The sequence below is a fragment of the Lepisosteus oculatus genome, chromosome 2, assembly GCF_040954835.1.
Source record: "Lepisosteus oculatus isolate fLepOcu1 chromosome 2, fLepOcu1.hap2, whole genome shotgun sequence".
Classification (NCBI taxonomy): Eukaryota; Metazoa; Chordata; class Actinopteri; order Semionotiformes; family Lepisosteidae; genus Lepisosteus; species Lepisosteus oculatus.
Genome location: NC_090697.1, coordinates 15,849,771 through 15,877,371, shown reverse-complemented (window position 1 = coordinate 15,877,371; position 27,601 = coordinate 15,849,771). Strand labels below are relative to the sequence as shown.

General features: G+C 35.7%; 1 protein-coding gene across 1 annotated transcript in view; it reads left to right on the top strand.

Moving 5' to 3' along the window:
• Positions 1-27,601, top strand: part of dlgap2a (discs, large (Drosophila) homolog-associated protein 2a) — a 404,450-nt gene that overhangs the window by 36,898 nt on the left and 339,951 nt on the right. The window contains exon 3 of the mRNA XM_069197514.1: positions 17,263-17,319. Coding sequence (XP_069053615.1) covers positions 17,263-17,319 — 57 coding nt within the window. The remainder of the gene's footprint in view (positions 1-17,262; positions 17,320-27,601) is intronic.

Below are 27,601 nucleotides of genomic sequence, written 5' to 3'. Positions count from 1 at the left end.
ACGTCCATCTCCCTGTGCTGAGCCAGGAATAGCGTGAGTCCCAGGCTTAAATAAGGAGACAAAACAAGGGGCAGGTGCACATAATCAATTAAAATACAAAAGGGTCGGAGCCCCCTTTAGGAGGAGGGATGCCGATCATGACACAGTTAAATAAAAGCCCTTCTAAAAAAGAAGGTTCTGAGTCTTGATTTGAAAGAGCTCAGGAGAGGTGACTCTGATATCTTGTTGGGTAGAGCACCAGAGCTCTGGAGCATGGCAGGATAACCTTATCTGAAATCGAAGTATGACTTATTATTCTGTAATTAGTATGGTTAGGCCTCCATTTTTATGGATGGGTGTTACATTGTCAGTTTCAAAGTCTTTGGTTATTGCCCCCGTGCTGAGTGCTGGAGGTGGGTTGTTAATGGTTTATGAATAAGCTCTTGATTCAATTAATGCAATTGGTAGAATACCAATAAGCCCCAGACATATAGTTTAACTTTAGCATTTCTTATACAGTACATGTAACACCTCTCTGTGCTCATATCATTTTACATAGAAATGTGTCTTTGCTCAGCCTGGGGACTGTTGTCAATTTCCTTTCTGGTTCCCTCCTGAGTGAAATATTTAATGTGTTCTCCATTTCTCTTTCATCTTCAAAAGGTTATTCATTATTATCTCTGACACACTTCATCATTTTCTGTTAATTTACCTATGTAGTACTGAATAAAGGTTTTATTACTTGGAGTATTTTAGCCTCCACTGCAATATTCTTTTGTACCCCTCTCTTGTGTTTTGTGATATCTTTTGTACCTATGCTAGCAGTTCATTATCTTCCTCTACTTTAACTGAATTCTGTTCTTGTAAAGTATTTAAAATATTTCTTTCTTTATATTTTTCCTAATTTATTATATTATTTGGACCACTTATTTCTAACTTTTGATTTACTTTTGATTTATCTTTCCTTCCTCCTTCGTGCTTATCAAGGTGTGACGTGCTGCGTTATTATTACCCTTGGGAATGGCTGCTTGTAATTTAAAGATGTTATTCCAAATGCAGATGGGACTGAACAAAGACTCTTTTATTTTCTTTCCATACATTTTTGTGTTTGTCCATGGCAAGCCTCTAAGGTAAACACTTGTATTTTATTTTTTTGAAGAAAATCAAATTGCCAAATTTTGGTTCCTCTCTACTAGGCTTAGAAGACTTATTTTGCTCCACAACCTATACAAGTGATATTCTCAATTGCCTCCAATTAATTAAATAGACTTCCTCTTTGAGGAAAACATGAGATCTGATCTCATGTTTTTTCTTTGAGGAAAACATGAGATCTATTCTGAGAAACTCTGACCACTTTTCCAAAAATGTTATCGTGAAAATTAAATTAAAAAGCAGTAGTATTCTCTTTAGAAGAAAAGTCACTACACTGTTTTTAAAGTCTTTTTTTTCTGGGAATGGCACTGGAGATACAATAGGTAGATGAGAGATTTAGAGAAACAAAAATCACTGTCCATTTTGCTTGTTGGGTATACAATAACCAAGAAAATTTAACAAGATATATTGTGCCATTAAATGGCAAAAATAAAATGGCTCTCTCAAAACAGCACTACTGTCTTTTCATTTTTAAAACTATTATGAAACACTTTTGCCTTTTTCATTTCTTCATTGATTGATAGCAGCTTCTACCAGGAGGAGCAATACTGAGAATAAGTATGATAAATGAAAATTATTTTAGTGTATTTCCCCAATAAATCTGTGCAACTCATTACATTTACAAACTTGTGGCTAATAAAAAATATAACTTGTCAGTTTTTCAATTAAAGTGTCACTGAGCACTAATTTTGATATTATTTATGTTACATTCCTCTGCAAGGTGAAGGATTTCTTGTGTTTCCAACCTGTAAGTTTTCAAGTGCCAATAAGTATACAAAATATCAAAGCTATTAGACATAAACATTTTCTTGAAGGTTATGGTGACATTGGGATTGTTTCCATGTTTAATTATTTTGTTGTGAAATGACAGTGCAAATAACAATGCACACAAGCTTTAGGGAGAAAAGTGACAAGAAAGATATTTGTAGCCGATGTAAATAAACAAGAGCAAATGTAATAAGGACATTTACAAATCATAAACTTATTATAACCAGTTTAATACTGTGCTTAAAATAGTTTAAGTAACAAATAAGGCCACTCGGTACACTTTTGATGAGTGCAATACATGAGTGAGATTTTGCACAAGGAAACCACAATTTCAGAACCTCCATGCTGAAAAGACACAAGATTCATATTTCACCCCTACATCTGATCAATGTATGTGCTCTGGACTGCTTCCCCTTGTCATATGAATGATGCTAGTTGAAAAATGGGAAAGAAAAATGGTAGACATTTACAGTAGGGCAGAAATCCTATTCCTTGAACAAATACAATTTTCAAAATGTTACAACACCAGCAACATAACATACGGTAGAAGTTAGAATATTTAATGAATAGTGTAGAATTTAAATCAAGAGATGTTATGTTAAAATTGTGCAATTTTAATACCTAATTTAGCATATTATGTACAAATCTGGACACAATATTACTAAAATATTTCTGCTACAGAGTATGTCCAGCGAAATGCAACCAGGCTCAGAGAATGCCCTACTCTGACATGCTTAAAACCTTTTTAGCTTTCAACAGTGAATACAGTAGTACAAGGGACAAAGCATATCCAATGGGCATCAGAATCAGAAGGAACACAAACCAGAAGGCATTAGTGGAAACTATGAGGACTTGCATTTAAAACTGAGATTATAAAGCACCATTTTATGCAAATGGTTGTGGAAATATATAATAAGCTTCTCAGAAGTAGTGTCGCAGCCAATACAATCACATTTTTCAAGAAATGGCTGGATTATCTTCCACTCAATTAGCTACCAGCAACAAAATGAACTAGGTGGGATGTACATTTTTAACCTCAAGTTTTTGTGATTTTAGTTTCCAATAGTATTGTGCGAAAACACAGATACTGTATCATTATCTCTTAGTTAAATGGGAGGAAAAATGCTATTTATAAATAAATTATCTGACAAGCCGTTGGTATTCTGAGACAAACTTAATAAATAAAACATTTCAGTAAATAAAAGTTAATGAGAAGAAATCACTCAAATTTATTTTATCTTCAAGACAAGGAGGGTCAAGGGATGTCTAGTTTATTAAGATGGATTACTTCTTTTCTTTGCATCTTGGTGAGTTCTGAGAAAATAGGTGAAAATAAGCAGGTAGTGTGATTGCTGGTTGTGGAAAGAAGACCATAGAAACACTCCCCTTTTTACGATGATTAAACAGAATGGCTCTTACTGTCATTTGTTTAAAGAGTATAAGGATACTTGTACTTTTGAAGGAGGTATTGAGTTGCTCTTCTTTTTATTGTTAACTAAAATAAGTGCATAAATTACAGTCATCCCTTGATTTATGATCTTAACTAAGTTTTCTAACTCGTATATGAACCCCCAGGGCTCCCCCCAACACAATACATTAGAAAAGGACACCAGCTGAAAAGATCAAGCATTGTTCAAACTCTAACATACAGTATAAAAAAATAAACAACATATACTTAACAAGCTTTGAAATATCATTAATTAATCCGGTCTACAAAAACCTGTAAAAAAACACTGCCCCCCAGTCAGTTTGTTTTTGGTTATATTATTGTTTTATTTTATTTCACTTTATCTCAGCTTTTATTTCATCATTAAAATGTGGAAATAAAAGAATAATTTTCTGCCTTTGTAATGAAAAGCAATCCCATAGCAACAACACTAGATTTTGTAAATGCTCTTTATCATATCAAATTCATATGGAGTGTTGAAGTAGCCCAATTTATAGCAACACAAATGTCTTTTAATCTCTGACCCTAATCCAGTATCTTAATTATTTCAATTTTCTGAGTTGTGTCTATTTCTTTGTATGCTTTCTTTACTTTCTTACCATCACCCTAAAACTTTTCAGCACATTTTGGACGCCATGATGGATATTGATTGCACAGATAATGCACAATAAAATAAAAGAACTCATATTCACGTTATCAATGAGCACAACGTAAAAAAGTCTAAACAGTTTAACAAAGTTTGACGAAGCTGGACTGGTCTTCCAAGAATCATAGGTTCAGCATGTAATGCTCCCCATATGGTTTTTTGCTGCTTCTGAAGAGGTCTTGTTTATTGAGGCGAAAAATATTGTTTGTAGGGTTAAATATAGGGCAAGTATATTTTTACTGGCTTTCTTGTACAGTAGCTTAAATTTGTAAGCTAGGGGTTTATAAAATGAGGGATGCCTGCGTTTTTAACTTTGAAGACGAGCCGCAGCAACCTTCTTACAGGATATCCAAAGTGATCATAGAATATTCTAGAAATACAAAACCTTTTTCTTCTTTTAATTCCATTAATGAGACATCTTGCATATTTTTAGTTTGAAGCGGCCGACATACTCTGGAAACATCGTCATGTTTATGTATGCAATAGGAATAGATTGATACATAAACTAGCAAGTGACATAACATTTCAGCGTTCTATTGTACGATTGAAATACATTGATGAGACAATTCTCAAGGAAAACACAGGTAGCACAGAATATGGTCACTGGCTGCTCAGCTGCTGCAGAAGCAATGGGAGTGAGGAGCGTTTGCTCATGCCTGTGATGCTGGTTTTCTCAAGGCTGTGGAAGTGTCTCCTGTGTGGCTGGGGAGGGAGATTGCCCTGAAGTCTTTACTATGCACTTGCATTTCCTGCTGAGCCAAATAAAGAGGGGGTGGGGAAGCCTCTTGTTGGTACAACTCAACCTTTTTATGTCTTTAAGGGATTTGTGTTTGTGTATAGGATCCCAAGCACTGAAAAGCACAAGCATGAATTATAGTCCCCACTTAGGATACCTGCTTAACCAGAGAATTGGTATGTCTTTCAGACATTCAGACTGCTTTCAGACAGACACCAAGAGTGTATAATCGGTAATAATTTGTGATTGTAATAAATACAGGAATAATAAATGTCATTTTCCACTGAACTTGCTCATAAATATCACTCAAATCAAATATTTCTTCTGTTATTATTAATATTGTTATTAAGGTCCAATAACCTGAAAATCTGGTTTAAATATTAGTATAAACTGATATAACACTTCTGAGATGCAAGTTGGTCCGAGTGGTGCTATTGTGTTGAGCCCAAAACATAAGAAACAATTGTCAAATTAGTGATTATGTAATCTTCTCTATTCTCATACAGGTTTTGACTTCACCCCTCTCTTCACCTCTCTCCACTTCGCACCACCTGAGTGGCCTCTCTACCTCTCCCCTCTCCCACCTCCTCCCCTCTCCCAGCTTCTGTCCTCACACCTAAGGAGGACTCCACAGCCGAAATGTTGTGTTTTCTCTCTTCTCTTTTCAGCGTGGAATAAACCTATAACTTGTTCCTTTGCGACCAATGCATGCTGACACAGCTGCCCACCTGAACCAAAGTAGTGATTATGTCATCAAGGTTAGACAAAGGAACAAGCAGATGTTCTACCTTTTGCTTAGTGGAGTATTTACTAATGTACTCAGTGGGCTTCAGTATTCCCAGAAGTTTGTGCTGACTGAAATTACTCTGAATCAGCACTGGCTCTGTGAGAAATTACAGAGTAGACTTTTAATTTATTAATTAAAATGTAGGTATTACTAAAATGATTACTAAATAAAATAACTATAATTATTACTATGGTTATTAACTATGTACTGTACAAACAGCTGTTGGATCTTTGCACCTTATCTAATCTAAAGGACAGAGCAAGGGGGTTCAGGAACGTGCTAACGGTAACATACTTTGATTCAGTAGGGCTTCAATTGAGAAAAAATCATACAACCATATTTTTACCTGAATTGGGACATTAGATTAATTTCCATTATGATGCAGGTGATAACTTTTTAGAGGACAAAACAGAATAGAGCAGTGGTTCTCAAACTTTTTGGACCAAGTACCACCCTTAATCCAACCAAAGCATCCAAGTACCACCTACAAGTCATCATCTCATAGGAACCCCAGAACTTCTCAATGACCAACATGCACACACACTCACACATAAATATAATAAATATTATAATAATAAACTTTATTTGATATAGCACCTTTAAAGGTGGCTTCTCAAAGTGTTTTACAGAAAAACAACATTAACAACAACTAATAAAAAAGCACCATTTCAGTGAGAGGGGTGAGCCTGTTTAGTTGAGCAAAGCAGATGTGAATTAATTTTTCGAGCCTTGATACAATTCACAACAGAGTCTAACAGATATTAAATCGTCAGGCATTTTCTTGACGGCAAAGGTCTCGCGGTGGATGTTGTAATGCGTACATTAATTTCTGGAGCAACCTCTCTAATTCGTGCAACTACACTGTTATGTCGGCTTGTCATTGCTCTAGCACCGTCTGTACAAACTCAGATGCATTTTATCCAGTCGAGGCCATTCTCTTCGATAAATTCATTCAGAAGCTGAAGTATGTGCTCTCCTGTAGTTCCTGTTGGTAGCAGTTTACAGAACAGAAAGTCTTCATGGGACATGCCCTCAAACTCGTATCTAACGTAAACAAATTGGCCAAATCGACTACAGACTCATCTAATTGCAGTGAAAAACATCTGCTCATCTTAAAGCTCTCTATCAGTGTACTTTTGATATAATCCTTCATTTCAATAATTCTATGAATGACTGTGTCTTTTGGGGGGAGGGGGCAGCAGGTCGAGCTGTTTAGCAGCTTTTTCTCTACACATAATACGTGTCAGCTCTTTTGCCAACGGTAAATAATGTTCTTCAAAAATAGTGCAGCTTACCTGCTTTAGCAATCCGCAAGCTTGCATTTTCCGTTTTTATTTCCGTATTTAAAGTTTTTATTTCATGCGCATGGGAGCGAAACACAGAGACGCTTGGTGTATTTTTCTCAAATTAGAACAGTTCTTAAATATTTTTCTGTAATCACGCTTTCGTGTGCTCACAAGATTACCTGCGTTCGTAGCACGTATTTCTATGCATTCCTGTGTTTACAACGTTGGCATTGTTCCAACATCACGCACGTTCTCCTTTCTCCCTATTTGCTGGAGATACAGTAGCTTTTTTTAAATACAATTGGTCACTTGCATCCGTAGCACGCATTCCTATAGAGTGGTATAGAATTACAGAGTATCTCTTGTGTCCACTGAAGTATTAGCACGCACTGTATCGTAGTACGTAGGCTGCGTATTCGACACGTAGTAAAATACAAAATATGAAAACCCGTCCCGATTTTTCAGCACACACAACACAGTTCCAGGGTCATTTGGCGTACCACCTGGCGGCACTCCACGTACCACTGCCGGTACGCGTACCACAGTTTGAGAACCACTGGAATAGAGAATAGAGAAAATGGAAAGAAATAGAATTTTGAATTTAGAGAAACTTTCTTTGTTAGAAGCAGACAAGCTCTGGCTTTCAATTATTTCCTAATGTTCCAAGTAGTGTCAAACAAGAAGAACAGTTTTAGGAAGAATATGTTGTGTTTTTGGGAGGTATTGGCGCACGAGTACAATTCAGTTTCTGTGTCTGGCACAGCCATATATTTACTTTATCTAAACGTGGATGCCAACAGTTGTGAAAAAAGGTGTAGAAAGCAGAATAATACATATTGTAGCTCAAACCATAAATGGTGTAAAATGCAGTCATTTTTCCTATTAATTACTCTGACAAAGAATTGATTGTTGTTTTTCCATATGTATGTTTCCAGACATAACCATTTGATATATCTGTACCACTGGCACGTATCTGCAGAATGTACTTTTTAACAAAATAAACTGAACAGGGTGGCTTGTACATCTTTAAATCAATGGTTATTAGAATAATTGGCAAAGCACGATTTCTGAGATCACAAATCCCTCAAGTCAGTATGGCACATGCGTCTTCCCCTCAGCAGAACATTCTTAAAAACCTGAGGTTATTTTTTTCTGAGAACCAGAAAACATTGGAAGTCTAATGCTTAGCTGTGTTGTAGTATAGCCATACTTTTAGTTACCCAAAGCTAAGAGGAATCAAAAACTTTGGAAATCTACCTATAGGCTTTTGCAAGATTTCTCAAAGTGTGCAGAATGACAGTTTATGATGTGAGAAAATTCTGGTAGGTGTATGTTGCCACAAAAGTGAGTTACATCTCTGCGCATAACCATTTCATCAGAGTGACACTTAGTAATCTTAGTAATGGTTTTCAAAGAGCTCCGTGAACCACTGAACACTACCTGAACATCAAGAGGTTAGTGAAAGTACTATTCTGATATCTGCACACAAAACCATGTCTGACTCCCCGACACCTTCTGTGCTCATCAGAGCACAGAAGGCCATTCCCTGCAGTTACAGTCAAACTCTGATTAAGTCAATGAGCCGCTGATGCAATGTAATTATTGCTGTGAGGGATGGACAGACTTCTTATTGAAACTTCATGACATCTTTGCTTGACCTCATCTTCTGTAGGCAGGATTTGCTTAAACAGCAAAAGCAGTTTGAAATGAAATGCGAGGGGTATTGGTGGTAAATCAATGAAATGTAGTAACATTACAGTCTTGGAGCATTTAACTAGCAGATCAAAATAATGGCTTTTCATTGCAGAGCTGTATTTCAAATTTAGCAGTGCTTTGGAGTAGATACAGTATACAGTATATATATATAGATGGGCTAGAAGTTGAATATCAGAGTGATATCTCTGATTCCGCTGTTTTACATGAGTAATTTTTTAAATATTTTTAGCAAAGTACTATGGACCATTCAAGTATTCCATGAAGTTCTAATTATTGGTGTTGCATCTGGTTTCTATGGAGACATCACTGTTACCGTCACTAGGTTAACTTGGTATTTTGTATATTTTTTCAATTAACTCCTGGCTTTTGCTGTTAATAATTTAAGAAAAAGTAATAATCTTATGCAAAGATGGCAAATACTTTGTCTTACAAAAACTGGGCAACATGAATGGATATAAAAGGATTTGTGTTCAAGTAAATCTTGTACTTTAAATGTTTGAATTCTGCTTTATCGCAGAGGCTTGAGAGTGTGTTACAAATAATTGAACAAAGAAAATGATTCTGACTAATAACAACATCACCATTCAATAGAACATGAAAACGAGAACAAGAAAATACAGTGATGCCACATGAGGCAGCTCCCAGTTGGGGCTACACACACCAGACTCCCCACACTCAAGATTTAAAGTTAAATCATAGTTTATTTAATGATATTTAAAATAGCCTTGCACTGTAATGGAAAATGGATCTTCCAGCTGGTCATTGAGGAGAAAATAAGCATAAATAAAAACAGCTTTTCCAGCTTTCTAGCTGGGAAAAATAAGCAGCTGTTGCTGTAACAGAAAAAGGTTTTTCCAGTCTGCATACTGGAAAACAAACAGCCAAGCTACAGCAGAAAACTGGAAAACTAGCTGCTCCTTACCCTAAACAGGATGTAGTAATAGGAAAATTATGATAAACCTTCGGCCTGGATACTGATTAGTAGAGTTTGTCTATGGGTCAGCATATTCATAGGTTTCTTCTCCCGCTCGTCACGATCGCCTTCCTCATTCGGCACTCTATTTATCCTGACTGGAGCAGAATGTGCAGCTGATGCCTACTCCAGTGATTGCTGGCGTCCCATCTTCTGTGCGCCATTTTAGGCAGGGAGAAAGCGTAAAAATAACCCATGAGAACTTGTTTCCGCACAACATCACAGTACATAATTTCTTATGGAGTTAATGTAAGGAGCACTTTAAGACGTGCATTCATATGACCTCCCCTACTTATTCCCCATAAATTAATAATGAAAGAATGGATTACTACTAAAGTAACTATTATAAGGGATTACCACATAATACATTATGTGTAATAACTAAGGATTCTTTATATTCATTTTAGTCCTTTTTGATTTCTATATTACTAATTAAATATCTAACAAATATTCTGTTTTTTAAATAGTCTAATCTGTAAATTTACCATTATTTCACTCACTTTATGCCTAAAGGCAACACAAATATAATATGAAAAAAGCTCTCATAGGATATTTATTCTGGCTGCATAGTTTTCATTGTGCTCTGTGACCATTATGTGAAACAATGACTTTTAATGGATTTTCATTCACAGGCCATCCTTGCTTTTGCAGGGTAATAACTATCATATTTGCAGCAACACGTACACATACTGTATTACTGTAATCCAACCAAGGAAGGAAAACTGCTCTGTTCAGAAAACACTGCTTTACGCACAATTGGTGTTAATTTCAAAAGAGGTTGTGAAACTATTTATGTTTTACTGTTATTTTATGTATTAAATTTACTCTCCCAAAGAGAGTTCATTGGACCCATTGTCTTGAAATGTCATGAAAAGTGGGGAGCTGTTTCTGACTCCTGAAGAAGGTTCTACAGCTGAAAAGTTGTATTTCTGATTTCCATGAATCCTTACTTGTTCTATTGTCGTGAAATGTACATTTCCCTTTCAAACAGAATACCTGAGGTAGCTGAGGTATGGCAGTCATGTGGAAATCTGAGAAGAAGTGATAAAATCATTGCCATTTTATTTTTAAAAAGGAACCTGACAAGTGAAGTAATGTGTGCTCTGTGGGGTATCATAGTACTAGTGGGAGCTCTGCTATAATTGCACCCACTTGTTAAGCTGTCCTGCAGCAGACGTTTGAACATAACTCCCTAGATTTAAAGCCTACTTTTTGGCATATACCAAAACATTGTTTACTTCTTGTTGATTCCCCACATTGTCTGGATCTCCTTAAAAGAACATAAAAGAATCTACGTAAACGTCAAGATCCATTTAATGTTTTTTTCATTCTTGTGGCTGGAAACCACTCATTTCATATGGATAGTGTACTGTATGTTCCGACTTCCTGTGTGGATCATGTTTCATGTAGCCACTTACTGTATATACAGTAAATCAGGATAAATCAATGTGGAAATGTAAATATGGGATCTCACATACTGTAGTGTTAATTATGTCATTGCTGTTCATTAGGAAAATTCCAGTAACGTTGTGTCTCATTATTCTAACTGATCTGTAAAGATGTGTGGATACTGTACTCAGATTGTTGTATGATTGTGGGAAGGCTAACAAACAGGGGTCCTACTAATAGGTGTCCTATAATTAAGCCGTTTCATTCTCTGTCAATATAGTAAGGAATGCAGTAAGCTAGTGAGTGTAAAAAAATAGATACAGTAGCTCACTGATAAAAAGGTTTTCCTTTAACCTATGATGGTCCCTTCTTGTACAGTGTGTGATTACTTCCATTTACAAAGTACTGAAAAAAATGTTGAAAGCTCAAGAAGAATTAATGAAAAATGAACTGTCTGTATATGGAATGCAGAAAAAGATTTTCTATTTTTAGACATTAATTAAAATGTTAATATTTAAGCATTTCATCTTCCTATCACTTTTTTTTCAGAAAGTAATGTTTTCTAAGGATGGCATTATCCACACAATCTGAAATCTGAATTTTAGTATTACTATGCACTACAAGACAGTGCACAATGTCTGGGGGTTTTCTAAAGTCTTTAAAGGAATGTAGTAATAAAGCCCTTCATTCTCCACCAGTTTGAAAAGCATGGAAAAATGTTTCTTCTTAACACCTCATATTTTTGAATAATCATAGGGTTTTTCTTTCCTGCCAGTTTATGCAAATTTTCAATGTTTATCTTTGAAATTGCAGCTAAGGCAGCAAGATAGGAAGAATTCCTTCCCCTGTTTGAGAAAACAAAAAACACAACTGAATTTATGTTCTGAAGAAACAAAGAAAAGGGTACACATGGGTGTCACACCTTTTTCTGCTAGTGAAATACTAATTGTATATAGCATAATATAATATGTTTCTTTGATATTTTGTGGCTGTAATTCCTTTACATCTTGTAGACACATATGCATGATCTTGGAAGTAATTAGATTTAAGCTCTTGCTCCAGATGGTGACGTACACAATGTCTGCTTTAAACTGAAAGGCAGAGTGGACACAGATGCTTTAGATCACATGATGATGCCCATTTAGAAGAAAACAGATAATATGAAAATGGATGGCAGAATTACTGCTTGTTTTATAACAGTACCACACTATGAATGTTCAGAGTTACATTAGAATAATAAAGCTATTATTCAAGCTGAGGAGAAATACATAGCAACTGGCAATTAATTAACCTGGACATCTGTTGAATCCATGACTTTATCGTGATTTATTCACGACAAACATGCTTGTGATACATGGAACTAAACAGGCCTATTTCTGAATTATTTCGGCTGTTTCGTTATTTTTGTAAAATGTTCATGTTAAAATGAAAAATATCTGGGCTGCGTCCACCAAACTTTAGCGTTTCTTTGCTTTAAATTCTGTGTGATGTCCTCATTGATTTTTTTTGTGTTACCTTGAGCTTCCCCTGTCTCTTAGTCCCTTCTGTGCCTGTTACCTGCCTGTCAGCTCTGCTATCTCCTACAGACACTCCAGCAGCTAATCTGAATAGCAGCAGGCAGAAGAATCTCCTAACGCTCAAGTGAGACCGATGAAAGAAAAGCTTGCAGTTAATATGAAAATTCTCAGCACCAATTCAGCCATATGACAATGTATTCTGATAACTGACTACTCATTATTAGCTGCTGCTTAATTTTCACAGCCCTTTTTGTAATAAAAGACAAAAAGTCACATCTTTTAATTAAACAGCATTAAACAGACCAGTCACTCCAAGTATTCCCATTCATCTGTTGTTTATCCTTAATTTTGTGGCCTACGGTGGAGATTGAGGACAGATCAAGAGAGCCAATACAAAATGGATTTGTGTAGGAGCTCAGTAATGCAAAGTAATGACATAAACCAGGATAACCTGTAGTCCAGTCTACCCTGTTGCAGTACTTTGGACCCAGCCAGCACTTTAATTGCTACATTTATTCTGCTAATTATCAATTAAATAATTAAGGAGCTAGTTGAAGCTAAATCTGGTAATAGAGAGGATTGGGGTGGCTGTAGACTGAGAAGCCATCAGTCATCATGTGAGAAAGTGGAAAAGGTGTTTATATGGTACATGTTAATAGTATTAATGTGAAAAAAATAAACATGAAACTCACCGTGATAATTACTGTATATAGAAAAAACATTTTTTAAACCTTTTATTTAACATCAACAAGAGCAAAGTGAAATAAAAACATCCCCCTTTTAAACACAGATTTATTTTGTTTATGGGCCTAATTAGTATCTTTTCATGAACTTTTTAAAACTAATTAAAATGTTTTTATTTGCAAGCAATGGCTGAGCTCTCCGATCCAGGAGGTTCATGGTCGATTCTGGGTCACATGACTAGCTGAGCCCACCATATTCCCCTTTGAGCCACTCGTATTTCCTGACACATCACAGGCACCACAGCCCCATAATGGAGGTTTAGCAACAAGGAGAAGAGCCCCAGACCACATCATGTCTTCAGGTGCTAGGGAGGCCACAAGGGTTTCTGAATTGCAGAGACCTCACAAACTATTCCCATCCTACCCTGTTGAGCCATGCTTGGGAATCCCATTCACAATCATCTAGTGACATGACCAAGGCTTGAATCCACAATCAGAGAAATGGGTGCATTCCTGAACGCATTTACTGGCCAAGACACTTGGGAGGCCACAACTGGTACCTTACTAAACTAATCTAACGTGATGTGGAAACATGATGTGTGTAAATGAAGTTCTAATTCTTAGTTCTATACGAGCAGATACAGAAGACTTTCAAGTATTATTTATCGTTTCTTCATATGTTGACTCTCCAAAGCTACATTTAAATATTGAATATACTGTATAAAATAATCAACAACATAAGACAGGTTGTATGATAAAAGGAGATTATTTGTCTCTGTCTATCCCATTTGGTAATTGGAAGCTAATTGATCTGAGGGTCTCATCGAGCCAGATTTTTTGAAGACGTCAGGGTATTTACATTGATGTACAGTGGTGTTTTTAGGTTGAACAATCAGAATAATCTTGTTCAAAGATACAATAGTACTTTCCCACCTAGGATTGAACCCACCAACCTTTCAGATACCTATTTACAGCTCCAGCCTCGGTACTACAGTACTGCCTCATTTGCAAGATCTAAATATTTTCATTTATTAATCCTATGTAAATTAATGAAACAGATGGAAGCATGAAATGTGTAAAGTGTAAAATGTGTTCAGGTTAAGGCAGACTGATGAGTTATCTATTTAATTAATTATGTATGTGGTAATATAGATGGCAAAAACTCTACTAAATTGGCCAAGATTGGAAACAAGAAATTATTAGTGTGATTTCAGAGGCATTTTAATTGGACATTTAAGACTGAATCTGGGGTGGAAAAATGGTTTACTGGATAGTAATGTTACCTTCCAGCACTGGGAACCATGATTTCTTTTCTGGACCTGGGGTGGCACTTGCATGGAGTTTGTACAGTATGTACTATACTGAATTCCCCGTGTTTGTGTACGTTTCCCCTGGGTGACCCAGTTTTCTCCCACAGTCCAAAGACATACATAGGTTAATATAGGTAAAACTGTCCCTAGTATGAGTGTGTCTGTCTTAGCGTCTGTCTGTGATGGACTGGCATCCTGTCTAGGATGTACCCTACCTTGTGCCTGTTGCTTGCTGGGGCACGCTACAGCTCCCCTACAGTCCTGAATTGGAATAGCCGATTAGAAAATGGATGGACTGATGGAAGACTGAACCTATATTTACTAATGATTCAAAGAATTCCATTTTCCCCCATTTAACGAGATTGCTGGACTGATGTTTCATTGTGAAAACATAATAAAAACACAATATGTTTTTACTGTAGAACAGAAGTGAAATCAATCATTGTTCATACACATTATGGGGTGGTACATAATAATGAGGTTAATTGCTGAGTGTACTTAAGTGTACTTAAGGTGGGTTAAAGTTTAGTTTAGCACAAGAGATTCTGCCAGCAATTAGATGTGCATGAGATGCTTTGTATAATGAAACAGATGTATTTTGTTTTTAAATCGGGCTTCTATGTTGGAAGAAAGTGGAAATAACTTGGCTTTCCATTTTATGAGAATGGCTAATAAATTATTTTTACTGATTAGAACTGTGGATACTCCTTTCATCTATATTTACCCTCATCTGCACCATTGATTACTTTCAACATTGGTATATTGGAAGGGTTACTTCGGTTTTAGTTTATTCTCTATTTCATTGAATCTTTTTATGGCCTCCTATGTCAACATGTTGTTGATTTGTGACATTTGTCATTCTAAATTAAGTATTTCAGAATCTTCTGTCAAAGGCATATCATTTGAAGAAAACTAGAAACTGCACTGACTCATGAAAAGAATTAATATTCAAGTTTCAAAGGTTTGACTAAAATCTAGTCTCTAGAGTCCTCTGACAGTCATTTATCTCTCTCTTATCTTCTAATTTGGTTCAAATCACAATAGCGCCTAGATTAATATGTGTGGCTTTAGCTGAGGATATTTATAAGATAGGATGATTTAGCTCTTGTGTCCTTTGCGAATAAGGGATTTTGCTTGTTATATCTTTAATGCTTATGTATACACTGGGACTTTGGGAAAATGTGGTTACTGGTACAGTACATTAGCACATACAGCATGTTTGAACAGCACAGTTTGTTCTGGAAACTGAAATTTGGTCATTTTACTGTACTAATTTTATAAAGCCCACTTTACAAAGAGGAGGTTATCATGATCCATTTGAAGAGCAGAGCAAATGGGCCAGGTACCTCTTAACGGAGTATTATGGCGTGGAGGGCATATGTACTGTTCTGTACATGAGCACTCTGTTATACTGGGACACTATAGAAAGACTAAGGACCGGAAGAAGAAGCTGTATAGAATACGAAGCTGACTAAGGTTACACGGAGCATGACTCAGGAAATCCTTTTTTTTTGTCTAATTTTAAAATTGTCAGAGTCCTGAGGTCTTTTTCAATCGATTCTTTTCAAAATTATGAATGGCAAACTCTCCTAACAGAGCGGCCATGGATTTGCTGGTGGCTTATCCTTCCTTACTCAAACATCTGAATGGCCATGGAAGGAAGGAAACTTCTCAAGCTTTTAAAATCTAACATTCAGTGATCTTGTTCAGAACACAATGGGAACATTTTCAGCACACACAAACAGTGGTATGGAAAATGTGGAATTTAGTGTGGCTTATACAGTACAGTATATGCATCTTAGAATAATATATACAAACAGTTTTCAATTTCCACAGTCTAGGCATGTGAGTTGCAGTAATTTGTAATTAACTACACAGAAATATTCTGTTTTAATGTATAAGGCATATAATTCCTTCTTCTGTTTAATTATCTTAGTACTAAGAAATGTATCTCGTGGCAGACAGTATTCTGTGTTACACTTGGATAAACTGCATTCATCATTTCTAGTTATAGCATTTTTGTTAAATTAATACTGGTTTTATTACCATCAGCAGCTTCATTTTTTGTGAAGTATTTTCTTGGCATGAGATGAATTTAGCAATGTAACAGTACAGGGACACAGGTAATTGCAGTATTTAAAAAAACAATCCAGATGATGTGCTACACAAAGAATATAAAAGTGATTTTAAATGTTTTTTTCTTCCTCTTGTCATTTTAAGCATAATTCATTTTTACCACCCATAGGAGTGTTAATTAATGATGTTAAAAACAAGTAGCGACAATAATAAAAGTATTTTCTGAACATACAAGGTCTTGTATAATCCGTCTTTTTGCTGTGAAAAAGACCTAAGCATTTAGAGCCCATATAGGTTGCTTCTGTCTGGTAACTCTGGATTATTGAGTATCCCTGAAACAAAGCTCTATACTCAGGGAAACAGGGCCCTCTGCCGCTATGGACATGAGATGTGGGATTCCCAGCTCCTTGCTATAAGGAGGCTGCACAAGCTGTCTTTAACCCACTTCCTGTTATAGTTGCTTTCACTGATTTTCTTTCCTCTGACCATACAGTAATTCATATGATCCAACTTTTTTGTTTACTGTTCTACTCTCTCTATATATATATAATTGCTTTTATTATTCTCCTTTTATGCACTGCATTTTTATTACATTGCAAGTTTGCATTTTATTGCTTTGGTGATGTTCCTGAAACTAAAGGTGTTAAAATTAAATTTAAATTCAATTAGTACTATAGTTCAGCTTAAATTCAGAAGTCTATTGGCAGTGGTAATTGTTCTGTGAAATGCATAATTAAAATAAGTGTTTTCAATTTTGTCTTTGTTTTTTGTGTGTTTGTTTTTTGTTTATGCAAAAGGATCACAAGAACAAATTTTGGCTCCCATCCAAAAAGAACTGACTCCTTTGCTTGCTGGTAAGTGTGAAAGACAGTCTGATGTGTTGTTTCAAACAAAATGGAACAGACTAAGTGCCTTTGAAAACCAAGTATGAAAAGATATTGTTATTTGTAATTTTGCTTTAGATGTAGTCATTGTGCTCACGTTTTATAAAAAAGCTCAATTGTTAAAAGCCTAGAGTACTTGGGTGACTTCTACATTTTGATAGCTTGTTCATTTTCATTAAAGTGTGAAATTGGTTTCAATTTTACGCAGTTGATTAGTTGGAAACAACTAAAGTATTAGAAAATTAGTTGAAATGCTGGTTCTAAGAGCTTAGTGAGATCTACAGTACACCCCCAAAACCTCAATTTCCCTCGTTCCAAAATCTCAGATGGGATATGACTAAGTACATTTACTTTTGTATTGACAAAACTGCCAAACTGTTTTTGCTTTTAAAAATGTTGAAAACCAAATTTGTTTCATGTCAGAACAAGGCCAAATCTTTGGGAAATTATTGTTTGACTTATTTTTCATTGATAATTCTTTTATCTAACCTATAAAACATATATACAGTATAAACTACATGTGTGTGGGTGTTTTGGACCACAAATAAAAAGCATAAAAATATATGTGCAAGCAACATTCACCAATGTCCAGCACAAAACTTAAAATATATTGTGTTGTCTTGTACACAGTAAACATGTTGCTTATTATCTTTTATATACATGCTGCACCAATGTCTGCTTACAGATAATTTATAATTCTGACCATGTCAAATTTGGTATTTTTCTGAAAGCCGTGCATTTCTTTATTTGTGTTCAAGTCCTGGAAATGTAACCAGATGTTATTTCTTAAAAAATGCTGGACCAAATATATGACTTTTAGTAATTCTGATTTTATGTATATCATTTATGTAACTAATGCTGTTGTACTGCTGTTGTATAACATCATTTGAATTTAAGTTGTGATGAAAAAATATTAAAATGTAGTGGTAGTGGTAAAAATAATGAAAGTAATTCCAGAAATTATGATCTTTATTGGATTTGTTATCAAGGTTTATGACTCTCCATAAGTTATCTTTCAAATAATTGCATTCATTAAAGTATATTTCACTTTCAAATTCTCCAATTTGTTTGGATTTAAAACGTTTTTGAAGGATCTGTCTTAATGTCAGTAAACTAGAGTATATGTATCAGCTTCTCTATCACCTTTTACACAGCCGTTTTGAATACCTGTTTTCAGTGGTCTCCTGTGCATAAACTTTGTGCAAAGTTTCTCAGCTACAATGAATTTGTCAGACAATAAATAGAGTTTGTTGTGTTTGACATGATCGCAGAATGAATATCGTGTGTATTGTCCTATGGAATGAAATGTGAAAGTGAGTCTGAACTAGCATAAAGGCTTAACAGTAATCAGGCAACCAATCAATCAATCAGGGAAAGCAGTGTAAAAATCCAGGAGTCCAGGAGTATAATAGTTTTAAACTCTCTTTTGTTTTGTATAATTTCTCTAGCACGCACTTATCAGTTTTCTTTAGGTCCACAAGAGAGCTGCCTGCTGCTATTGCTGTTGTTTGGAGCATGTCAGTAGATCTCATGCTGACGCTGTCCTGCTCTATTTGCCTGAGAAATCCACTTGTGCCTTCCCTGTTAGAGGGTATGACTGCAGACAAAAAATCTTTACTACCATCACCTTACGACAAAGGTAACATAGGTGTGGAAAATGCAAGATAATACAGCCTCATTAGGTATCCTGTCCTGAACACAGACTATCTTCTGGGCTTTACTGTATGGGGGTTTGATTCCCTAAACATATGCCCCTGTGTGAAAATGGGCATGATGTTGTGTAAGTGTGAAAAAAAAAATCACTGACTACCCTAGAATGGAAAGAAAACTTATTATAAAAAAACTTTGCCATAAGCATACAAGCACTCTCCAAACACAGACAAACAACCTTCCCGACTCCACCCTCTCATGGTTTAGATTGAGGCTTAATTAACAGGAGCCTGTGCTCAACAAGCTGCATGTGGATTTCAATTAACCTTGGGCTCCTTCCCAATTAACTTAAATTAAAAGCAACAAGATAAGGAGACAGGGGGGATGAAAGGCAACTAAAGCTCAGAATATTACACAGGGTTAAAACTGTAGGATCCAACGCCCATAATAGAGCCCGTCACAATTTTACCCCCATATTGTGTTACAGTGGAGCATTGCTTCATGTACCTCTTCAATTATTTAGTTGAACGATCCTAATAATTCAGTACCCAGAGCACATCTTTGGTCTTACCCTGTTTCTGTACAGCTGAAGCAGTTAGGTTTGAGATTCCCTGAAGTCTAGAACAAATTTGTGAAGTTCTCCTTACTGCTGTTCTATTGACTCTTCCTTTGCATAAATGGCCTTTTTTAATTTCATGACTGATTTGGCAAGTACACAATAATAGGGACAACCCTGGAATTCTTTTAGAACAATACTCCTCTTTTTTATTGTTTTTTCAAATATTAAACAGAAAAGCCCAGGTAGTTAGAACAGAATGTGGAATAAAAATAACATACTTTGGGTGAAAAAAAAACAGCAATAAACTTCCACAGGGTATACGGCTATAGTCACAAAACAATAGCTTTTAGTCTCAAAAATAAACTAGGGACCACAAAAAAAAATCTTTCAGTGTCAGCCACAGATATAAAAGGAAACAACACCAGCCTTCAGATTCCCGTTAAAGTGGCCCCTAATAGTCCTTAATGATTTTCAGGTGTGAGTTCCATAGAGAAGGGTGGCTGCAGGTATTAACCATTTCTTATGTGCACGTCCAACCTAAAGACTTCTTCACTCCTGGACATCATGGCCAGGCTCTTCCAGCTGGGCCATGGATCATCCAAAGAATTAAAATACACCTGACAGCTGGCTCACAAACTAAATAAATTATAGCAGATTGTGTTTTACCAGTACTTTATACAGTTTTATCTTTAGCTGCCTTTTAGCTAACTGGGGGCATTCAGGAAGGGCGAGGGCTTTATTATTCCTAATAATGTAGTCATTTAGGACCTGCGATGTGACCTGTTAAATGACACAGGTGGAGATTGAACGTATGATTGAAAGAGTGGAGGCAGGTTTATGGGGGTACAGGTTTAAGATCCTTCAGAATAAACAGATAACAACATCACATTTTATGAGTGCTAATTCATAAAATTGTCCGTTCCTCCGGACTCAGAGTCATGCTGCCTTGTCTTTTTTATGCTGCAGCCTGGAGTATAGTTTAGGACACATCAATCAAAACTTTAATATAAAACATAATATAAAGGACTATATAAATTTCATTTTAAAAATGTTTTACTTTTCCTGCTCAGGATGTATTTTCTTTTTGATGTACTGTATATCAAGAGCATCTGCAGACCACTAAAGTGTAACATCCCTGCAGAAAGATGAAGTCTCGATTACTGTGAGATAGCTTGCCACTCATCTCATTCAACCATTTTTTGGAGAAAACCTGGGTATCAGCTTTAACAACAAGGCTGGGTAGTTTATTCCAGACTTTCACAACACTTTATGTATAAATGTGTCACCAGTTCTAATTTTCCATTGCACTACCCTATGGTTTTCTACTTGTCTCCTTTGGTTTATGTGTTCACTGCTGATTCTGACAAAGTTGATTTATCAGTGCCTTTAAGGATATTGAATACTTGAATCATGTTTCCTTGTAGTCCTCTCGGATCAAAACTAATAAGGATATGGTTGCCTTTGTGTTGATTTTGAAGCAGCCATATTGTTTTTGTAGTGCAGAGACAAAAAATGTAAAATAATGAGAAGAAAATGTAAACGAGTTCTTACTGGTTCATTGTACATTTTTTACATAACATAATTTGACTTTACATATATGTTTTAACATTCTAAACAGGTCCTGAATACTTTTATATTTAACATAATATAAGAAGTACTCAGATGCTTTCTATGGCATCCCATTTTGTGAAATTAAAAAATGAAGCTATGAAAGGGTAGTGAGTCCAGACCACATAGCGATTCTTGTCTGGAGCACATTCCCTACAGCATTTTGTAACACCAGTTAAGAGTCTCTCTCTTGTGTGGACTCACTGTCCTCTCACAGATGCATACATAATATATTTACACTCAATAGTTTATTCAAAAACTGAATGCTCAGTCTGAAGACTTCTAAAGTACAAGTTGCAAAAAATATCAGCACAAATGTAAGAGAAAAACTTATATGTTAACGACGTGTATTTAGACATGGGAATGCAATATCTGGTGAAAATTCAATAGCGTCTCTTATGACTTCTGCCCTTTACTCCTTACTACATTCACTCTTTTCTCTTCCTCCTTTATAAAAGCAGGGGAAAGGCTCTTACTCTCCCTCCTTCTCCTCACGGGCATCCAGAAGATGCCAGGTTCTCTCCCCACCTTCCCAGCTATTCTCCTGCTCTGTGACTAGCACACCCCTCTGTAATGAAAAGGGCAATAAACCGGGTGGGGAGCTTGAACAGCTCTCTCCAGCCTGTTTCTTCCCCACATGGCCTAATGACACGATTTCCACAATACCTTTCACAGGAATTACAGCCACAAGTCTTTTTGGGTACGTCTCTACCAAATTTGCACACTGGTTTTGTGCAATTTTTGCCCATTCTTCTTGGCAGGATTGCTCAGGCTCTCTGCCACAGATTCTCCATGGGATTAAAGTCGGGATTTTCCATTATTATTCATCAGCCACTCCAGTGTAACTTTGTCCTTTTGCTTTGGGTCATTGTCACATGGAAGGTAAAAGGTTGTCTCACTTGTAGCTCTTAAGCATGTTTTCTTTCTGCCAGTAATATGCTCCATCTGTGTTCCCATCAGTTTTCCCTGTTCTTGCTGATGAGAGGCAGAACTATAACATATGCTGCCACCACCATGGCACCACTGGAAGTCGTGATGGTGTTAATTGAGCTGTACTCTATATTGGGTTTCTATCAGACCGTGAAAGGGTAAGGCTACTCCATGTGAACAAGTACCCCACTGCATGTGACTGATGTTGTAGTGGGTCAGATGGACAAGGATTTCAACAAGTGGTCCTATCTGTGGTTGGAGACATGCAGACAGAAGCTCTGGTCGACTGATTTGATCCCCCATTTAGGTGTACTCAGTACAGTCAGCACCCCAACATTCTTCTGGTGTCACTGTGGGATTTTGAGGTCATGTGGAAGAAGACTCTGCCTGCCTTCAATAATGGGCCTCATGGAGACCATGTTAGGTAGGAGGGGTGTTGCTCATTTGAGATTGGGGCCACATTTGGCACCATGAGTTTTTGTTAGCTCCCATCTGGGATGTCTGCATGCTGGGCCTGGCCCCTAGCTCCCACAGGTGTGAGTAAGGATGGATTTGGTGAAGGCAGGGCTGATCTTAGAAAATTGAGGTTTTCCCCTAGAGAGGAGAGCGTGAAGGCTAAAGGAAAGTAAATGTTTTGGGTCTGGATTTAAAAAGGAGTCTAAAACCCCCTTTGTGTCTGTCTGTGGTGGTTAGGTGATACATTGAAACTTAGTAAAACAAGAAAGTTGGAGGAGATGGTGAGCAGTCACTTAGGACAAGGGCATCAAAGTCTGTTTTCCACAAGCTGGTGTGTTGGAGTCTTTCAGTATTTTCATGCTGTACTTTAAAGCACTCATTAAAATAGTTTACAACTATGAATCCTGCATTTGTTTTACTGTATATGTAATAATATGTAAATTATTTTAATTTATTATGCTTGTGTAAACTTTCGTATAATATATTAATATTAATATATTAATATATTAATAGCTCGACCATTTCAGTTGTACTGATAATGCACAATAAAAGTATTCAGAAGATTATGCTAGATCATTGGGTGATCTAAGTAATTACTAAAATTAAGAAAATATTATCATAAAAAATACATATTTTAACCTTTTGCCTTCTACATGTCACACCAAAAAAGTACATGATACTACGAAGTTCACTCACCTCCTGTAGAGGTTATGTGACACATGAGAGCTTTGAATCCATTAGATGTTCACCAGTGTCTGTGGAGATTTGGGATCACACAGGTGTTCTTCTCACACATTACCAAAGTCTGCTGTTGTCTTTATCAGTGCTTCAGTGTTACAGTACAGTATGTGCACAAAGTCCACACTTACAGCAGCCATGTTTCCCATAGCACATAGTCCTGGTTTGCCTTTATTTTATATTTATAAGTAAATGTGGAACATACTACTGTACATTCTGGCTGCTTTGAACCATTATTAATTGTAACAGAGTCAATTATATGAAGCATACCATTCTCTAATAGTTTGGCAAGGTGCGATATAATTAGTTCATTTATTGCAAGAAGTTTATCATGTTATTTTCATTGACAATATGATAACTTGATTTGTTTAAAGTTTAGTTTGACTTGCAAACATTGCATGTCTTTTGTGTCTGTCTTCAATGCTCAAAGTGCATTGTAGAGGTTGCATTTGTAACTTAGTTAAATGAGAAATATACTGCATTACCATTTTCCCATTAGCAACAGAATACATTTACTGATTTGCCATTGTAATTATACCCATGTGTGTGTAACCCATAACACGCTACTCTAAAACTTCACATGATTTTTGGGATTCTCAGAAATCCTTTTCAGATTCTGAGGGTATGCAGCAGCAGATATTCACCAGCCTTAGGCCAGGGTTGTACTGGGTCATTATTTTCAGAACACAAATCATAGCTGGCAGAGGGAGAAAATGAACCTGCGGTACAGTCACAGTGATGCTGCAATAAGATACACAGTGAGTGTCCATTCCAATCCCTCAGACACATCAAATGAAGTGACCTTATCTGTGTAACTACAATCCTAAGCTTTCTAATGAACACATGGTGAAGCTTGCAGGTTGAAAATGAAACGAAAACATTGGAACGGAACTGGATTAAAATGTATTACATTGTAGAACCTGTATAAGATGAATATACACTATACAAATACCAATATCCCTTCAATTACATTAAGTACAATTCTTCCAGAACGATATTGGTTTTGTAAAGCATTATTTTTCTATAACTGTTGTCTAAACTGTGATGCTATCTTGAGTCTGATATTTATTTACCTTTGATACATATACAGCGGGGGTCTCCAGTGCAGGTCCTGGAAGGCCTGTCTGTCAACAGATTTTAATTTAGAGGCTAATTATTTGCTTAATTTGATCTATTTAACAACTTTTAAGAGACCTTGAAAACCAGACACCCCTTCTTTAGAGTAATACAACAGAGTATTACTTAATACTCAAATAGAGTAATACTGAATACAGCTCATTAATAATAATTGTTAGCTTGATGGAAAGAAAGAGCATTTAAGTAAACAGTCACTATGACAAAAGTTTGAATTCCTCAGCTGTATACAAAATTAGCTCACCATTGCCATAATTGAATCAACACATAGCAATTAAAATTTTGAATGCTACTGTATTCTTGTGAATTTTAAATGTTAAGTCCAATTTTCATATATTCAGTTACCATAATAACGGTATGAAGTGTAAATTGGTTGGATATATTGTGGATTCCTTTGTGGTGCTAAATCTACATCGAAATCTGTTACCGCTAGTGTGCCACGATATTCGGTTTTAGACCCTTAGCACATGCATGTTACTCCTGGATGAGTTTATTTACCAATGCGCCCTGATTTTCAATTTTATTCTGATGATACCTTATTTGTATATCTCTTTTAATGGCCAGATAGATGATCCTATATCTCAAGTTTCTGCTTGTCTGGATTGAATCAAAAATTGGACACATCAGTTAATTTAGACAAAACAAAGATGATGTTCTTTTTTTATTTACACCTTCTCTCACACAATGATTTGTAAATTTAGTAAAATGTCTTGAATATGAGATGAAGTCCAATCCTAGTGAAGTGATTGTTATTTTGGAACTAAACATAGACCCTCAACTATCTATAGGTCTGTGCACTTTTACTTGAGAAACATTGCTAAATCAATTTCCACAGTGCTCCTTAGTCACTTTAATTATTGGTTATATGCCTCAGTATTATTTATTCCGTCTTGCTTAAGAGAATTTTAGTCTTCCTAAATCTAAAAGTAGAGTACACATTGTTTCTTTTCATACACATTTTAACATTCCTTTACTGACCCATATAGTGTTACACTGCTCTATTAACAGAGCTCTTATCCCTGTACTTTTCTGGGCACAAGTTTCTGGGCTCTTGAGCTTCTTCACGATCCAACTGAAATTAATCGATAACAGGTCCTAGAGCTGCATTTTACTACTTCAAATTTTTCCTGATAGTGCTTACAGGTATGTATATATAAATAGGGTGCTTGTTGTTTGTTTTAGATAGTTTTTTGTTCTTAATTTGGACAGTAGGACACAGTCCATCTCTCTTTTTTGTTTATTTTGACCCCATTCACCTCAGTATAGATGCATATACTGTATCTTAGTGAGCCTTAGCAACTGCATCTTTAGTCAGGAAGAATAATATATAAATATACATACATGCAAAATAAATATTTAACCCTTTTCTGAATGTTTTTTTTTAATCAATAATAGAAAAAAGAATTGCAAGGGCATGTTTTGCAACATACGTTTAAATGTGTTGTTGCCATGGATTTAAAATTCATTTGTGTGTATGCGTGTCAGTGCTGTTTTACTGACTCATCACTCAACATCTGTGATAAAAGTGAAGCTTGTCTGCAGTACATAGTTATATTTACGCTGTGATATCATCACGTCTTTGTCTTTAAGTTGAAACCATGACATTAATTCATCATACCTCCCCATAATTAATTTCTGCATTATTGAAATCAGAAAAAAGAAGAGAAGATTAAAAGTGCCTTTGCAGAATCCCAATAAGTCTTGGAACTGTAAAAGTGGTACCGTTGGTTTGATATGCATCGGTAGTGTGCTTTGTGAAGGGAAGGTGGCGTGCTTTGCATTCTTCTTTACAAGAGGGCATTAATGAAACATATGCTCATTTATATTCAACAGCAGGATGTCTGACTTTAGATGACCTTGACGTAGGAACATAACAGAGGCGTTTGAAAAAAGAAGTCTTGATTTCTTGAGCTGGAGGTTAACGGAGGTGTAAAAGTTCAAACGTAGGTTAAGATGCATCGGGTCAGGCGTGCCACTTAGATTGAGGTCAAGTATTCTGACTTCTTACACTATTTCAGCTGCATGACTGTACTGTACATCACTTTTTAGGCAACACAGACGGTTTTACTACTTTACTGCCATGGAGAGGCAACATGTTCAAGATCAGTATAACATAGCACATCCATGTAGCCTAGCTTCAGTTTCTTTAATCTTTTTGTGGTAGATAGAAATATTTTTGTCTTTTAATGAAATACAGATGTGCTATAACCAGTAATTGTATTATTGTTTTTTTTTACCAACCGCTCGGATATTATCTTGGCATATCTTTTGCAATCCCGGGGTTTTGATTATTTTAGTTATTGATTATCCCACTCTGAATTTTCAACATTCTGTGTTTTCTCAACCCCCATATTTGTAACAATAGATCTTCAATAGATATATTCAGAATCAAAACAAACTCCACTCATTTATTAGTAAAATATGAAGTAGTAATGATATAAACATGGAAATATGTCATGAAATATACAGTATTTTCCATATATTATAATTGTATGTGAAACACTATATATTTTAAATATATCTTTAAATGTTTAATACTGTATCTAAAAATACATTTTACATGTATTCCATAAATATAATAAGGACTCCAATACAAAATATGTGTACAGTATGTTGAAATAAACAATTACAGTTTATCTGTCTTAAATATACATTGTATTTATAATAATTCAGTTATAAAATACGTACCCAAAATCAGAAAGGTGAATCTTGAAAATATTGACATTTAAATTGCATTTATTAAACAACCTTAAAAATCATAGTACTTTATGAAACATATGGAGTCAGAAATAACAGACAATAGTTAAAACTATATTTCTGAACACTTATAGGTCACGTACTTCACACACCGAAAAGTTTAAATCATAAGCAAAAAATGGAAAAAATAAAATAAATGTGCAAAATGTTTGACTGGAAGAATCCAAATTTTAAATACTTACTAAAAAAATAAAACAATGGATTTACTTTTTTATCAGGCCCTGTCATTTACTAATAGTGTACACTAATTCTTGTTTTGTATAAGGGCAACTTCAAAATTCAGATTTTGAAGAGTTCTTTTTATAGCTGTAATACAGTCCAGCCATCTTCCTATTTATGTTCAATTCAATAAGAGATTTGGTCATCTCAGAAATGTGTGGTTCCTGGCATTAAAATTAATCCATACTGTACAATGTATTA